General features: G+C 37.4%; 2 protein-coding genes across 4 annotated transcripts; one reads left to right on the top strand and one right to left on the bottom strand.

Annotated features, from left to right (window-relative positions):
• Nucleotides 1–666: 666 nt before the first annotated feature.
• Nucleotides 667–5,414, bottom strand: LOC117294735 (HMG-Y-related protein B-like). 2 transcript variants are annotated; one of them, XM_033777248.1, is made up of 2 exons: nucleotides 5,311–5,414; nucleotides 667–4,570 (listed from the first exon to the last, which is right to left on the bottom strand). In XM_033777248.1, exon 2 carries the CDS (start codon nucleotides 4,535–4,537, stop codon nucleotides 4,154–4,156), a length of 384 nt encoding a protein of 127 aa, XP_033633139.1. In that variant the 5' UTR covers nucleotides 4,538–4,570; nucleotides 5,311–5,414; the 3' UTR covers nucleotides 667–4,153. The 2 variants fall into 2 exon arrangements, with proteins under 2 accessions (XP_033633139.1, XP_033633140.1); XM_033777249.1 differs by having other exon boundaries at nucleotides 667–4,567; nucleotides 5,311–5,412.
• Nucleotides 5,415–5,843: 429 nt separating this feature from the next.
• Nucleotides 5,844–12,912, top strand: LOC117294872. 2 transcript variants are annotated; one of them, XM_033777416.1, is made up of 6 exons: nucleotides 5,844–6,017; nucleotides 6,947–7,053; nucleotides 7,624–7,830; nucleotides 8,666–8,753; nucleotides 10,075–10,409; nucleotides 12,320–12,912. In XM_033777416.1, the coding sequence occupies exons 2-6, from the start codon at nucleotides 7,010–7,012 to the stop codon at nucleotides 12,546–12,548; spliced, it is 903 nt and encodes a 300-aa protein (XP_033633307.1). In that variant the 5' UTR covers nucleotides 5,844–6,017; nucleotides 6,947–7,009; the 3' UTR covers nucleotides 12,549–12,912. The 2 variants fall into 2 exon arrangements, with proteins under 2 accessions (XP_033633307.1, XP_033633306.1); XM_033777415.1 differs by having other exon boundaries at nucleotides 7,621–7,830.
• The last annotated feature ends 4,486 nt before the right edge of the window (nucleotides 12,913–17,398 follow it).

The following is a 17,398-nucleotide window of genomic DNA, read 5'->3' as shown; positions in this document are numbered from 1 at the left end:
GGGCACCAAGGCATTTCTCCTTGGTAAAGGGCACCCTATGAGGAAATTGTTCATTTATTCTGGAGCATTTCAAGGGCTCCAAGGCAATCAGGGGGCATGGAGGCCTTTTGGGAATAGTCAGGCCTGAGAGTCCAACAGTTTGGGTATTGAGTTAATATAAATGTTGGGTTTTGTTGAGTAATGATCCCAATAAATCACCCAGGGGTTGGTTGTCGTCAAAGACATGTATTCTCAAATACTTTGGCAAATGTAAATGACTACCAAAGTTTGAACATAGAGTAAGGACATAGACCGCCTTGCATTGGACACCATGTCACTGATGAAACGTGTACGGGTGAAGAGCTATCATTGGGTGAAGAGCTATCATTGGCTAGAGTTGTGCGCAGCGCATACATGTTCCCATAGACCTTATGCACATGACGTCATTCCAGTACGGCGCCCTCGCCTTGAAGTCAAAAGGAGGTTGTTCATTGGCCAATCTATGTGCGTTTCGATTGTTTCGTCACCGTTTGACCTCAAAGATGGCGGCTGGATGCATCAATGCATAAGGTCTATTGCAGGTTTCCATTATTGGTCATCAAAGATGGCTCCAATGCAAGCAGGTCTATTACACACATCTTCCATGAGAAAACACTCTAAAGAAGAAACATAGAAACATGACACCACTTTCTCTAGTAATACTATGAGATTTAATTCTCCACAGAAAAATACAGGTTTGTTAAATCTACATGTACAATCCTCTGGACTTCTCTCACACATTCAATTGTTCTAAACTGATTCTCAGATCTACGTACATGTATAAAAAAAAAAACTAATTAAAATTGGTACATTATTTTCAAGAACTAAGAATTCACAACACTTCTTGCCAGAACAAAGGTTTTTGAAACATGATTGAGACAAAACAAAAAGTTTGTCGTTAACCATGACAATCAACTACCACAGAAGCATGTGGTGAAAATGAGTAAATCCACAAACACGAGTACAACTTACTGATACGCTGACAAATACACCAAACTGTCCTTTCAGTGAGCAAATTAAGGTCAAATGGTTGTAATGCTTGGGTTTTTTTCAAAAATTGTTGTAATGCTTTTTTTTTTTTTACCAGGGCCCAGGCACACTGGCCTCAAACTGTGTTTTATTTTTAACAAACTACTCCTCCAAAATGTTTTGATTTTGTTCCCACAGTGGCATGATTGGCAAAACAAAATCAGTCTAGAATTGTGTCATGGTTGACTGTTAATTTATATTTGTGCAGGACAAATTTAAGAACATCAAAATAGTCATATGGCAAAACATTAGGAGTCAACATCACAACAGGTTACTTTTTTGTCAAACATATTTAAATGCTAATTTACATAAACTAAAACATTAAAAACAGTGCATAATAAAAAGGTACAGAAAACAATACTATTTTCTCCCAATATTTTGTTTTCTGTTATAATGTCCAACATGGAATCTTCAACGTTCAAAAAATCCTGAATCAAATACATGAGGTTGAAGCCGAGTTGAATCTCTCTAACTGTTCATTTTCCATTTTCTGCAAAACAGTTTCTTGATTTCCTCCCTGTTTTACTTTCATTCTAAATTGTTAAATGTCAGATAGATGCACTGTCTCATTCTTCCAAGAAACTGGCCATCAGCTATTTAAACAACATTAAAAACAGTGGCAGAAAACTTTTGATAATTAAAAATGTACAGTAAATTTTTAAAAACATGAAAATGATGCCAGCTAAACACAAAACACAGAGATGAATATGACCATCGATTCTAATTTAGGAACAACTTTTTTAAGTTCCGCAATTGACTAACAAGCTAACAATACTGAAGCAAAGCTTTTATAATAGAAGCAAGAAATGTTAACATGTCCAGTATATGCCAGAACTGAGAACAGATGAGAATTGTGGCATGCTACAAGAAAATTTACTTTAACTTAATGTTTCAGTGGTAGCGTTTGCTGGAAATGCAATGAAAATGTACACTTTATTACTGGCAGAAAGTTTTGGGAGACCACTGCCCATTTTCATAGAGCTCCTCATAATTTATGATTACCAGAATAAGGTTACCAGTCAAAAGAACATTCCAACTGTACTAACTGTGACTGGTATCCTGCTGATTTTTGCTTTGCAGAAAATTGTGAAGCAATTATTGTTGCTTTAGCAGCTCTATGAAAATTGGATGGTCCTTTCTTTTGCACACGGTACCTTGTAGAATTTACAGTCATTGCTAAGGTCATACAATGGAACTACCCGATTGTGTAACAGGGCCCAACTTCATGACTCTACTTACATTTGTTAGGGTAAAATTTATGTGCTTGCTGTGAAATTTAAGAATGAACAGCAACATAAAGAATCCACACACACAAAGCAAAGTTTCCTTGCTTATCTGTCGACCTCAATCATGGACTTTTCAGCTACCCTAAGAGCTTAAGTTTGGCTTACGGTAAGCAGTCATGAAATTGGGCTGTGGTGTCAGTTTGAGGCCCATGAAATACCACAGAGGACCTCGAGATGTACCAAAGCGATGGTCCTATTTCCACAGGTTAGTTTTGTAAATTACCATTGTACAATCGAGTACCAGCTGTATAAAATAAAGTAAAAACTGTTTTAATGAATTTGTACAAAAGCCTGGCTTGATCCTGAATGACAGAAAACAAAGACAGGACTGGATTAGTGAACAATGACGTGGATTTTGTTGACCTCGGGATGGACTTGCTTGACCTTGCGACATCTTGAAAGAGGTAAACAATAACTTGTCTACTTTTGTAATTCACAGCAACAACCTTTCATCATCAGCTTGGCAGTGAGTTCCTAATTTTTTTTCTTCAGAACGTATCATAATCAATATTTTAGATGACTTTTGATTATCGTCACCAGCTGATCATTGCTGAAATGTCCTTCTTGAAAGACAAACTAGAAAGTTGTGACAAAATTCAGTTTATTGAGATAAGTCTCTTTAAAAAGTGACAAAGTTAAATTCACAATAAGTTCATTTCTGGTTTATGCTATTTGTTTTTAAATGTTTATTTGTAATCATTTGACTGGACTTTATAAAAAAGTGTTCAACAATACATGAAATTGTTTAAAAATTTAAAGTGCATCAAAATACATGAAAAAGTTGTTTAAGACAACAAAAAATTATTTCTTAAATTTTAGTTTCTTAAACTTAAGCGATAAAAAACAAAATAGTTGGTGGGTAACTAGTGCCCTCTTTTGACAATCAACTTCAATTTAGACCCAAAAAAAAGAGTTTAAAAGTTGCAGGGCCTGATTTTTGCCTAAATATTTTTGATACAATTTTTTGTATAGCTGATGCGGTTTTGTATCGAAAGAAAAATAGCATAATGTAACATGAAAAGCTGTTTGTACTATATGTGATGTCTGACAAACTTGATTTAATGCCTGCATCCCGACATAGTTACAACTCTCTTGAATCTATAAAAAAAATAGATAGATTTAACAACTTTTGGGGTCAATAGGGAAATAAATCTGACTGGCATCTTGAAAGGCAAGATGATACAAACTTGAAATTAGATTACAGTTTCAATAAGTGAACAACGATGCCTGAAAAATCCTTACTGATATAAAGACTATTAACAGATAAATGTATCTTAATGAATCCTGCACATTTTTTTCACAAATCTATGCTTAGAATTTGTTTGCATTGTAACATTCCAAATTGTTGTACTTCCTCTTGTGCAACATGAAAAACCACATTGTTCTTCTTGTTGTTGAGTTGTTTTCTAAAATGAAGCACAACAAGATTGGTAGAGGGGAAAAAACGCAAGCCGGTATTTCTTAATTTTGTTTTCAAATTTCAGTTTCAGGTGGCTGTCACCAAAGGGTCTTGTAATGTATCAAAAAACCTTGCAGCATTTACTGTTTCTGGGTTGAATATTTTTAAAACAGAAAAAAAAAGTAAATCACAATATACTTCCCATTCATGTAGTAATTACATTAACCACCTAGTATGATCCTCAAGTACATTGTAGGAGAGATTTGTGTCGGACCGACCTCACATGTATGCAACAAACTCTTGACTTTTTATTGTTCTTTTTCTTTGGATCGACTTCCTCCCTGTGAAGATAACCACTGTGAAGATGTCCACAGAAGACATGTTAACTTCTTTCAATGCTGAAAGGTTTGGAGGGCTTTCTTTACTCATCTGACAGCTCGGCTGTTTCCTCATCTTCATCCTGTGGCTTTGCCGCCTTGCTTGGCCGTCCCCTCTTCTTCTGTTTCGTTGAGCCTGCTGGTCTGCCTCTCTTCCCAGGGCTAGCCTTAGCCTTTTTAGCGGGGCTTGACTCTGCTGGAGGTATAACTTTGGACTTCTTGGGTGTGTCTGGATCCGCTGGTGGGTTGAGACGTGGTCTTCCGCGGGATCGCTTTGGGGCGTTTGGGTCGACTATCTTTTTGGGTTTACCTGTGCCTTTGGGTCGTCCTCTGCCCCTCTTGACTGGAGCAGGAGAGTCAGCTTGGGGTGCTTCTTCATTGCTATCATTCTCCTCAGCCTGGGCTACGTCTGCCTTGCGTTTCGGCATATTGAAGGGTCTTGGTTGACGAGTTGATGACTACTGAAAGTAAATAAAATATATCCTTACTTATCATTTACCCAGGAAAATTATTTACTACGCGATTACAGTAGCACTAGCATTTGTTATGCTCATTATAGTCATCTAACATCTTGCTGTCACAGTCATGGCTGTTGTCAAAATTACGTCGATATTGGTAAGGGGAATAATAACAATATTATGAAAGAGATATATTCTGACAGAAAGAAGTATAAATATTCATCTATTCAGCTACTTGTCAAAGCCTATACAGCATATTTATTGACAATTGTGTTGTTTAATTCTAAAACAGAATTTTGTAATTTAATTAAGCATTTTTGTTCCATGCTTTTTAATAATTAAGTTCTAATCTAGCCGAGTCTGACGACTAATATTAATAACACTAAACCCCAAAACAAGCTCTGATAGTTTTAATATAAATTCCTTTTATTTATTAAAAAAAAAATAAAGAGTACCAACAGTTTCAAACAAAACAAAATCAAAAACATTTTGCAAAATATTCAAAAACTACCATTTATTTTTAATTTACAAACCGAACCCGAATTTTTTTTCCAAACATTGATTGTTGAAGGAAGAATGAAGTCTGTAACAAAAATATTAGAAAAAAATTATAAATAACGTTTACATGCATTCAAAAAAATCATTTTAAAATCCAAGCAGGTTTAGCATGAAGCCTGCTTCTCATCAACAATAAATACCCTATTCTTATTTGCAAAAGTTAGTAAATAAGACACATAACTTACGCAGAAATGGACAAAATCTTTTCCCCTCGCACAGTACACAGAACAAAGCAATGAACAGAGACGCGATGGAGCGCCAACATTTGGTGATGCACAGTATATTGGACGTATACAAAAACAGATCGATTGGTTTGTTGCATAGAGCTATGTATAGCTCTTTGGATTGTTGTAACGAGGTGAATGTGTACAATTGTCGACGGCTGAATATTTTGCCCTTGATATTGTCAACAATGCCAATGTGAGATAAGTTTATTATGCAGTTGCGCATTCAAAATCAATTGCAATGGACGTTATCAAATTATAAGGATTTGTGGTGGGGCAAAGTTGGGCCCCAACATGGAAATTTCCGGCCAAGTGATGGCGCCTGTTTATAAGGGGAACTGACTGTCAATATCACTTGCAGCACCATTTTTTAATTGCCGACCCCATTGAATGTAGTCTGGTGTACAGATTCTCATTTCCCGTGGTTTTAATAGGAGAAAGTCGGCGGGAATCTGATTTCAATTTGTTTATGTTGTTTGAGATCAAACAAAAATTGTAAACACAGGGTGAACACGTGGGTGAGCGGACGTCGTGTGTGAACGTGTCATTGTCAAAAGTTGAGTGGTTTGCCTAATCTACAGATTGCGCATGATGGCATTGGCTTCGTTAAGCTTCTGAACTGTGGTATAAATAAAAAAAAAGTGCCACCATTATTGACATGAGCTGAGGTGAATATAAATAAATAATTAATTTACAAACTGCGCTGGGTGGGCATGGTCACGGTTCACTTACTGATACTGGTCCCACTTACCACACAAGCAATGCATTTTGTTGAGGGCCTCAAAAACATGCATGTCAAATTCGTCATACCACCATACCATAACCATGCAACTTGCTAAACCAGTGAAATGTAAGGTTTCAACTTAGTGGTTAGTCTTTATTGTGTATTTATTTATATACATAACAAATAAAATATTAGTTACATCTAAAACTTCACACTTATAATGTTATTTATGAAAATCATATAGCTTAAAGCCATTGGACCCTTTCGGTACAGAAAAAAAAAGTTCACAGATTTACAAATAACTTACAGGGTTTACAGAAGGTAGTGGTGAAATACTTCTCTTGAAATATTATTCCATGAAATGCTTTACTTTTTGAGAAAACAGTAAAACAATATCAATTCTCGTTAACGAGAATTACGGATTTATTTTAAACACATGTCATGACACGGCGAAACGCGCGGATACAAGGGTGGGTTTTCCCATTATTTTCTCCCGACTCCGATGACCGATTAAGCCCAAATTTTCACAGGTTTGTTATTTGATATAGAAGTTGTGATACACGAAGTGTGGGCCTTGGACAATACTGTTTACCGAAAGGGTCCAATGGCTCTAAGTTATGTACTATCCTATGTAGTCTGTAGAATTAGAATGTAAATAAAAGTCAGGTAACTTATACTACCAAAAGTTAGCCCACCTTGTTTTGGTTAAGGCTCGCTTTTAACATATCGGCCATGGTAACAGTGACATACGACTGACAATAAGAGAGCACTAAAACACACAAACTAGGTGGGCTAACCAAAGTATACCCTGCTTTTTTTATGATCAGCTATTATTATTAAATCTTTTTTGTTTCTGTTGACTCACACTCACAGACATTGAGCTCATAAAAGAGTGCCTTGGATGTTCTGCACTTCCATGACTGCTAGCTGCAGAAGATGCTTGACACTGACAGTGGCGGTGACAATGACAGTAAGAACAGGTAAATATTGCTGACAGTTGTTTTTGACATTGATGTCATAATTGTTTTCTAAGCTTTTGACCCTTCTAAAAAATAAAATATAAAATACAATGCACACACATTAAAATATACACACAAATCAAAAGCAAAATATGCACAAGAGGGCAAAGCTCCTGTGATGGTGACATCAAAAGAGTCATTCCTCCCTATTTTTTTTTAAAATAGTTCTTAGTTTTGTTTTTTTAATGGATATAATACTAATATAGAGCTGCCAATAACGGAGCTGCCAAATCTGTCCATGTTCTAAGGATCAAATTTGGAAGTCTCCCTGATAATGGAAACTTTTCCCTATTATGTTGAATGTAGTTTTTAAAAAATCGATGCAAATGTTGGCAGCTTGGTACCAAGTCCAAGCCAACAGGAGGCAGAGACAGTTGCTTCTATGTAATTCCATGCCTATATACTTCATATACTTCCGCATATATACATTATAAAGAGATGTGCCATTATTTTCTCTAAACGAAATGTGTATGTACAAACAATCATTGAGTGAATTTTGTTATTTAAAGTTGTTTTATGCACTTCCAGCAGTGCAGGCTCTTTAATCCGAGGTGGACAGAACACACATCTTCAACCAACAGTCCGCAAAAGTGGAGTACAACAGACCACAAGAGGGCTTCCATCATGGCTTACTGCCCCATGTAGCACGAAGAAGTTAAAGAGAAACAAACTACAAGCCAACAGATTGCTCAGCTCAAGTGAATCTCTGGAAGACGGCGGTCCTCAGGAACTGTTAAGGTACGATACATGACCAAAATGTGGCATCCATGTAGTGGCTGTGCACCAAACTCAAGTTCTGGGCCCAGTTTATAGAGCTGCTTATAGGCAGTGGACACTATTGGTAATTACTCAAAATATTTATTAGCATAAAACCTTTCTTGGTGAAGAGTAATGGGGAGAGGTTGATGGTATAAAACGTTGTGAGAAATGGCTCCCTCTGAAGTGCCATAGTTTTTGAGAAAGAAGTGCTTTTCCACGAAATTGATTTCGAGACCTCAGGTTTAGAACTTGAGGTATCGAAATCAACCATTTAAATGCACACAACTTAGTGTGACAAGGGTGTTTTTTTATTTCATTCATATCTCGCAACTTCGACGACCAATTGAGCTCAAATTTTCACAGGTTTGTTTATTATGCATATGTTTAGATACACCAAGTGAGAAGACAATTACCAATAGTGTCCAGGGCCTTTAAGCACAAAAAGAATCTAAGCACAATAAAAAATGTTACATGCTAAATTACCATGCCACATATTCAATTTGTGACTGGTATATCCTGCTCATTTCTGCTTAGCAGACAATTGTTGAGCAATATTTTCTGCTTTAGCAGCTCTATGAAATTGGGCCCTGGTGTAGTTGTCTAAGTTCAGGTCCTGGTCCTGTTCATGGAACAGATTTCAATAGAGGGCTATTTCACATGGTGCTAATGTGCTTTATTTGAAAGTCAAGTGCTTCCAGAAAGAACCTAGTTGGCTACAAAACATAAAGCGGATAACTTTTGACACTTCTTGTCAATCAAGTTGATCGTTAGTTAGCAACAGATCAGCTGATTTTTTTTCTTTATCTCCCAACAGGAAGAACGTCAACTCTTCGTTACGATCCACTGTTTATTGCATGAGTCCAGCTGAGTTGTATGAGACGGCAGTCCTCATCTTGCAAGAGGTATGAAGATTTGAATATATTAGATCATACCTGGGTGGGCCCCGGTCTAACCCCCAGTATGTTCGAGTAGCCTTGACGTCATTGTTGTGACTCGCCTGGGTCAGCCCCAAGTAACCTGCTTGTGGAGCGTGTTACCTGGGGCTGACCAGGGCCCAATTTCATAAAGCCTGGAACTTAAAGCACAAACACTCGCTAAACACAGAATAGTATTGCAATAGCAGAATCAGGTTACCAATCCAAATTACATTGAGTTTGCCCGACTCAATTGTTGCTTAGCAAAGAAATTTGTCAAGCAATAATTTCTGCCTAACAGCTTTATAATTGGGCCCCGGCGTGACAAAAACATTTTCATTGGCCACCATTTTGTTTGTATTAAGGTGAGATTTGCCATGGTAGCACCATGCGAATATCTCTTTTGAGTAGTGTTGGCTCTGAACAAGTATTAGGCCTCTATGGGAAGTTTTCCTTTACAACCATCTTTATTTATACCCTGCCAGTAGTTTGCAAATCTGTAAACATATTTTCAACCTTACCAATGTTGTACAGTCCCTTTAAGATCTAAATCTATATGGAGACAGTTTGTCAAGTGTTTGGCAGTTGATGCTCAAGAGTGATAGATTCACACACTTCGAGGAAGGCTTACGTCATGAGAGGTGTTTGCGTCATCTTAAAGATGCAATCTCAATTTCTTTCTGTCGGATGTCATCACTGTGATGATTCAGCCCCGATGGTTGTTAGTGTTTTGTCTGCTAACAACAGGCATGACATTCTTCCTTCTTTAGTCTGTTTTCCAATTTGTTTATACCCTTAAGAGAAGTCGGAAATATGGTCATTAGCAAGGCCTCAACAGTCTGTTAGAACCTACACCATGTGTACAATTTAGGCCAGCCTTTATACTTGATAAAGTGTCCCACTTTTTTCCCAAGACCAAGTATGCCTGTAACCAGCCGTAATGCTTAAAACTTGGATAAAAAGTCTGTCCCGAGCCAATATGGCTCACAAGCCGGTGTTTCTATCCAGTTTTCTTGGCATTTAACAACTGAAAATATTTGTACTCTCCCTGGAGAGGATGCCAGTCCATCGCAGGTTACTCCCCAGCTCTTGCCAGCACCCATGGGTACTCCCAGGTGGAGAAGGTAATTACAAGAAGTGCCTTGAAATCATTATACATTAATTTACACTTTCTATGGCATATGGACAAGTAACTTATGTAACATGCAATTATTCTGCGCCTTGAACACCCAGCAGGGTGGGTACGTGCGCATTACAAGTCTTATTATTATTTTATTATTATTATTATTATTATTTTTTTTTTTTTTAGAAAGCTAAGGCGGAGGATTCGAACCAAGATACCCAGAAAGTAGCCCCATCATCGTCCAAGGGAGGTAAGACATCTCCCCATGAGAGGTCGACACCCCAGGAGTCAGTGCCACAAGGGTCAATACCTGTGAAGTCACCACCTCATCAGAGGTCAACTCCTCAGATGTCAACTGCCAAGAGGTCAACACCCCAGGAGTCAACACCCCAGGGGTCAACACCCAAGACCACCATTTCGGATCAGTTGGATGAAACAACTAGAACAGGACGGGCCAAGTTACTGGATGACATCTTCTTCAGCCCATCTTCAAGGGTCAAGCCGCCACCAAAACAAATAAAGTGAGTACTTGTAAAGAAGGTTGGGGTTGGAGGAGGGGGGGTGCAGGAAAGGTTAATACATGATGACTGGTTTCGCAGCGCGGTGTTGAATGGAGTAACTCAGCACCAGGGAGGGGCTGTTTGGGGGAATTTGGAGCTAATCACAGGAGTTGTTACAAGTTTCTTGAATTCAGTATTAATATTCAAGTTCATCCTTAGATGGTTAATCCTGATATAATGTGGTGGTTTGTTGATGATCACATTCTTTATGGTGAAACCTGGGTAAGGATGCTACATTTGAACTTCAAAACTACTCAGGTTGTTTAAACTGAAATTTAAAACGCAAAGCTTTCTTTTACAAACTTGATACATAAACCAATTATCTTAAGAGGTGTTCCTGTCTTAGTTATTGCCATAATGTGCATTTATCTGTAGTTTGTTTTATGTAGATGCCAGATTGCAACTAATCTACACAGCAAAGTAGACATACAGATGGACATGGTGGGGTTACCGTAAACCGAATACACATTTTCATTTATTTGTTGCAGAAGGGATTAAAGCAAAACTTTCAAAAGTAAATAGAGTAGAGATTGCTTTTAGTTACTCAACAATTGCACTGACGTCACAGTATAAATAGACCGATTGGTCAAGGCTTGACAATATTCCACTCAAAGTCGTCATCCAATCTTCCTGTGTTATCTTCTACTAATAACAAATCACTGCTATTGTACGTGTTCTGGTTTTTAATGTCCGACGCCAGCGCTGGGGCAATCTATCAATTTTCCCAGTATGCTGATTGACGCGATACGTAGCGTGCTAGAGTGGGGAATATTGACTCTTGTTTTCCGGCCAATTTGAGTCTTTATTCCGTGGAAGCGATTCAGTTACTTCCTAATGGCCGACATAGCGTTGGAAATATGTATCTAGCATCCTTAAAAAGAAATCAAAGTTATGTCAAGTCAATCGTAGCGACCAAAATTGGACCCATAAAAAGCCTGATAGCACAGTTGTGGCCGAATTTCGTGCAAATTTGAGCTGAGGGGTTGTTTGCGTTTGGACTGCGAGCGTGGCGAGGTAGAGTAATTTTCTGGTCGTGAGTGTCATTGAGATAGTAACAGCAGTGGCCATCAACTCCGCGGGGTATGAAGTATCAATATTAGCTCCGTCATCGTGCTTCAGACGTAATGGTCTTGATTTGTTATTTTATTTTGTTTTTAAATGGAAGAGACTTTATAAGTCCAATGTCAATATGACGAGGAAGAGGTGTTATTGGTTAGACTTGCTTGGCCCCCTACTCTAAATGATGCAAATTGTTTCCTGATTAATGAAGTAGATTAATGAAGAGTACTTGTATTGACTCTAGGGGCCATTCAGAAAAGTCAATGTTCAAAAAAACTATAATTTATATACACTGATGGAGAAAGTAGTGCTGCAAATGAACCAGATATTTTAGATCAAAGGTCTCCAACATCAGTCGTTTTCAATGGTTAAAACAAACAACTTTGTAGTTTAGTCAGGAATGATGACAGCCACAGTATGGCCAGCTGGGTATTTTGTCTTTTTTTTTTTTTTTTTTTTTGGTAATATTATATACAGGCATGATATTTTTCCTACATTAGTGTTTTTCTTGATTTTTTTGCCAATATTCTCACATGGTGTATCCCAACATATGCATAAATATTGTTAGTAATTTTTTTATAGTAATTACCAATAGTGTTCATTGCCTTTAAGAAGGTGTGTCTATTCAGGCAAGATTTGATAGTTTCTCATGCAGAAAGTGTCTTCCTTCCTACTCCATTTCTTCTAGTCGTACAATTCAAAACAAGGATCGGTAATTGTAACAATGAACAAATTGTTTCTTGACATATTTTCCTTCGACCTCTATCCAAAACGTACCCAAACAATTAACATTTTCCTTCTTCAACTCCTAGAGCTCCTCAGCAAAACCAGAAATCATTGAGAAGTCCCTCCATCCAATCACAATGTATCGTCCCTGACACAGTTTCAACAGTACCAGAAACTGCTGGCTTCACTGCAGCATCTATAGGAGGAAAGGACTCTACCACTGGCCTCTTGGGTGAGTCTTTATTGGAGCACAAGCCAGAGGGGACAAGGGAGAACAGGGGGCCTGATCTTTCATTTTTAGATGACATATTTTAAGTTTTTATTATTTATTTTATTTAACATTCGTTGACCATTTGTAAGTGTTAAAGGGACAGTTTGCTTTCAGATTGGGTGCTTTGAGCTCTCAACATAAGCGTTTGTTATTTAATTAATATGGTTGGAAAGATATGTAGAACATAAGGGTTCGCACAAATATTCCTCAAAATTGTGTCAAGACAGTCAGATTGTTCGTGTTTGGGGCAACTTCTTGCATAGTAACATTTAAGAGACTGCAGACACAAACAACATTCTATAAATAATACGCTGGTCTGGTGGTTGCTTGCCAAAGTGTACCCAGACCCATGGCATATGTAGCAACACTGAATAGCTGTCTGAAGGACTCAATTGAACATTAGCTTGTAACCAAAGAAGTCACCGTATCAAACATTAGAATTTAACTCTCAAAATGGCTTATTCGACCCAATTGCAATGTGCATAGCGTATAAACAAACAAAAATCACCATACCAAATATCATTAGAATTTAACTCTCCAATGGCTTATTCAACCCAGTTGCAATGTGCTTAGTATGTAGCGTATAGCCACAGAAGTTACATTTATTTTTTACCCAATAATTATAACTTAACCCCTCAATGACTTATTCGACCTAGTTCCAATGTGCTTAATATTTATCTTACTTTTATGGCCTTATGGTTCGCATTTACCATGGCCTTCTCATCCATAGAGACTTGACCCTCATAAAAGCATTAATTACAAAGACTTCTTCAGAGATTTAGCAAACAGATGAGCGTGCGTCAGTGCTTGTTTTATGGTAGGGAATAAGTGCAGTGTTTATGACAGTGGGGTTGTTATTTGAATTACAACCAGTATTTGGATTCAATTTAAACTGCAACCATCTGGTACGACTCTCAGTCACTAAAAATGTAGCATGTACAGATTGTGTATAAGTTGGTACACAGGGTTTACGTCCCTTTCGTTACTACATATTCATAAATGTCCCAGACAGTTTGTATACTCCTATTGGTAGAGAGCGCGTCACATGGGGTGTGTAAACGGTTGATAATGACCAGTGTTTACAACAGGCTAGCTTTCACGTGTCAGGCGCATATTATCACGCGGAACGCAATTCATAGCGCATAATCTCGTTCTGAGTGAGCGCGCGTAATCTATTTAGAAGCGTGCGCGCGTACACACAACCCACGCACGCGTACACACAACCCACGCGCAACAGACTCTTCACAAAGTATTTGCAAAAAATATTTAAACCTCAAATTTTCAACTGTCAAAGTGTCTGTAATTGTATTTTTTTACGTTTTTTAACAAAAGGTCATTTATGAATGGGAATAAAAGAGTAGTGACTCGTTCTTAAACGTCCGTTTAAAACCTTGCAGGGTCGCTGTCGTGCGCTCAAGGCCGTCGCCTTCGGCTCGGGCCTTTATCACACGGCAATTTGACCCTGCCGGCTACCCTTTTATTCCCTTATTAAATGCCTAGGCCTAGATTAGAATGGGTAAGACCTGTGTTTGTTTTTCACCAGCAAGAAGGGCACCCAAGGGCCAAAGTGACCTACACCAGAATGCTTGCTCGGCCTGTTGAAACAGTTTTATGGCACAGCAAGACCAATTAAGTTCCTTCTTGAGAGGCTACAGTCATGTATTTACAATATTATGATGGAGCTGAAATACGAATCTCATAGTATTACTGTTTAGACTCCCCCCCCCCCCCCCCCCCCCCCAAGAAAAAGGGGAAAAGTAACATGAAGGATCAAAATATGGCCATTTGGGGGTGGAGTGTTCATGTTTTTGATCTAATTTGTCTTGGAGTGATGGCAATAGGGGAGAAAATGCTTATGAGTTTCCCCAGCCTTGTTACTTCACTAAAGGAAATGCATACAAATAATAAACATTTGTTTTGCAAAAATACACGCCCATTTTGTTTTTAGAACTGCTACAAGAAACTCTGGCACAGTTTCTTCTTCGGGGTTACAGGTGATAAAGGGTTGACCCTAAGAACAGGCAAAAGTACATCCATTTTGTTTTTGTGCATGTCTCATATATAAATGGTTATCTTTGTTTGTATCTTGATGCTTATGATAACTGGTAGTATTGGTTCCTATTATTATACCACTGGTTTTAAATTTAAGAAAAAACTAATTGTGTGTATAGTGTATATAATTAATCATTAAAGTCAATATGCAAAACAGTGAAAGTATTGACTGTTTATTATCTCTGCGAAATGCCAGTAGAAAATAGACTGAAATTTTGATGGACAAAGAGTACGATAAGTGTTGTGAGTGACAACCATTCTTGTGATGATAGATTACTGTACTTTGAGCTCATTCAACACCAAGACAATGAAACAGATTGCCAATTCTCTAATTAGGTATGTCCCGAACACTGGAGTATTCCACAATGGCAAGTAACCATGTCATTCTGTGAACTTATATGTTGTACATGTATATTTAAAGGCAAAGTATACCTTTGCTTTTTGGAACAGTTCGTTTGTTTTAATCCAATGTAAAAAATACAGTATACATGTAACTAACCTGTGAAATTTTCATTTCAAAAGGTGAACTCGCATCACTGTGAGATATCGCCATAAACCCGGAGCGATTATGTCTGAGCAGGAAGATTAATTCTAAATAGTGATACAAAAACTGAGAAGCATTACTGACAGAATCACTTCTCATGTTCAAATATTGGTGCATCAAAACTCATATCTTTTTCCATACCAGATTATTAAAATAAGTCACAAATTGTTTGATACTATTGAAAACTGCTGTACTTCTATAGTAAACTGCTATTGCAATTTTTTTAAAGAGTGATCACCAAACATATACCTTCCCTTTAAGCTTGCTGTGAACAAACGAATTGCCAAAGTGTCACAGCAGTCTTTGTAGATCTTTGTCAGAATCCCCCTTTTGGGAAATCTGTGGAATGACCCGAGCTTCAAGTCTTGATATGAATTGACATATTCCCTGCGACTGCTTTCATATTGTCCTTGTACATGTATGTAAACCTTTAAGTTTAACCAGTGGCATTATATTCTCTGTAGGAAGGGGTGATTTTTACTTAACCCACCCATGTGAGATGAACTTGCTGTCAAAATCAGGGATGAGAAATTTCAGACTTTTATCTGAATTCAGACTTTTTAAGTAAGCCTGGTGAAAGTTGTTAGCCGTTATTTTATCAAAATATGTAAAGAAATCTTGTTATTTTATCTATTTCTCTCGTACTGATGAGTACACTGTTTTCTCAACTCTTGGCAGTTACTCATTTACTTAAATTTCCACTCTGCAACTTTTGTCAACTTCAAGAGAGAGCATACAACCTCAAGCATCTGCATAGAACAGTACACAGGTTTATCATTGCTGAGCCATATACTTGTCCTCATCAGTTCCCCTAGATAAAGGGTAGCAAATTATGACTTAATGACAATGACATTGACCGGCTGGGTTGGATTCAAACTTTTTTTCTTTCTTTCGAATTTGCCCTTCAAGACCATCTAGTGCACACCCATGTTGATCTGTCGAACAGAACACTGATACTGCTTAATTGCCTTCGGATATCCGTTTCATGAGCGGACTCAGCTGTGATGTTGGTATACTGAGTCATTGGGACATGCGATCCAGCACTAATTTAAATTGTGAAATGTTTGGTTTAAAGTTTACACTATTATAACAATCATCCTGAGAAACATCGCTGCATGAAAACTTATCCGAGTTCAATATAGTGTTTCCTATGGGACACTTTTGTCTTCTCGAAACGTGAAAGTTTATTTTAAGTAAAGTAATTCTACCCTATAATGCCACACATCATTTACTTTTGATTGAACAAATTTTACAAATGAAGTGTTTGGTTTATAGTTGATTCTATATATAACAATAATTGTCCTAATGAAAACTTATCCAAGGGATAATATTGTGTATCCATGGGACAGTTTTGGCTTCTCGAAACATGAAAATCGTCTACTTATCCATGACACGCTACATCATTTACTTTTCGATTAAACAAAATTTGTTTTCTCCTCTAATCACAACTAAAGGCATACAATGAACACAATGTTCAATCTACTATTCGTCATGCTGCATCGTGTTAATCTAGGATCTTGATAAAACATTCTGCACGATTGAACCGCAATTGAATCAATAGATCTAGAGGTAAGTAAAGCATACCTCATTTAATAACCCTCATTAAAGCCATTATACACTTTCGGTAAACAGTATTGTCCAAGTCACTTTATGTATCACAACTTATAAATAAAACAACATACCTGTGAAAATTTAGGCTCAATCGGTCATCGGATTCGGGAGAAAATAACTGGAAAACCCACTCTTGTTTCCGCGCGTTTCGCCGTATCATGACATGTGTTTAAAATAAATCCGTAATTCTCGCTAACGAGAATTTATATTGTTTTACCGTTTTCTCAAAAAGTAAAGCATTTCATGGACTAATATTTCAAGAGAAGTCTTTCACCATTACCTTCTGTAAACCCTGTAAATTATTTGTAAATCTGTGAACTTTATTTGTTTTTTCTGTACCGAAAGGGTCCAATGGCTTTAATGTACAACTACACTGTTTGCATTAAATAACAAATGGCAGGGTGAAAAAGGGCAGCGCATCCCGCAGCATAGATTGCTTTGAACTTGGTTCACGACACGGAATAAACACAAACTACTCCCACAGAGCGAAGGAGTGAAAATTGGTTCAGGCAATGATGTTCTTGTGTTGAAAATCAAACAAAGTTTTCTCACCATATAAACACCTGACAACTAATCAAGTTAATAAATATTGGTTTTGTTGTTACAATTCTACAGCCGTTATTTTATTTCAATTATTAGCCTACTGTAAGTTTTTTCCTTATTCTATATCTTGATACTGATACAGTA

Source organism: Asterias rubens, chromosome 9, assembly GCF_902459465.1.
Source record: "Asterias rubens chromosome 9, eAstRub1.3, whole genome shotgun sequence".
NCBI classification, from domain to species: domain Eukaryota; kingdom Metazoa; phylum Echinodermata; class Asteroidea; order Forcipulatida; family Asteriidae; genus Asterias; species Asterias rubens.
Note: the sequence above shows the minus strand (reverse complement) of the source record. Positions and strands in the feature narration are given on the sequence as shown.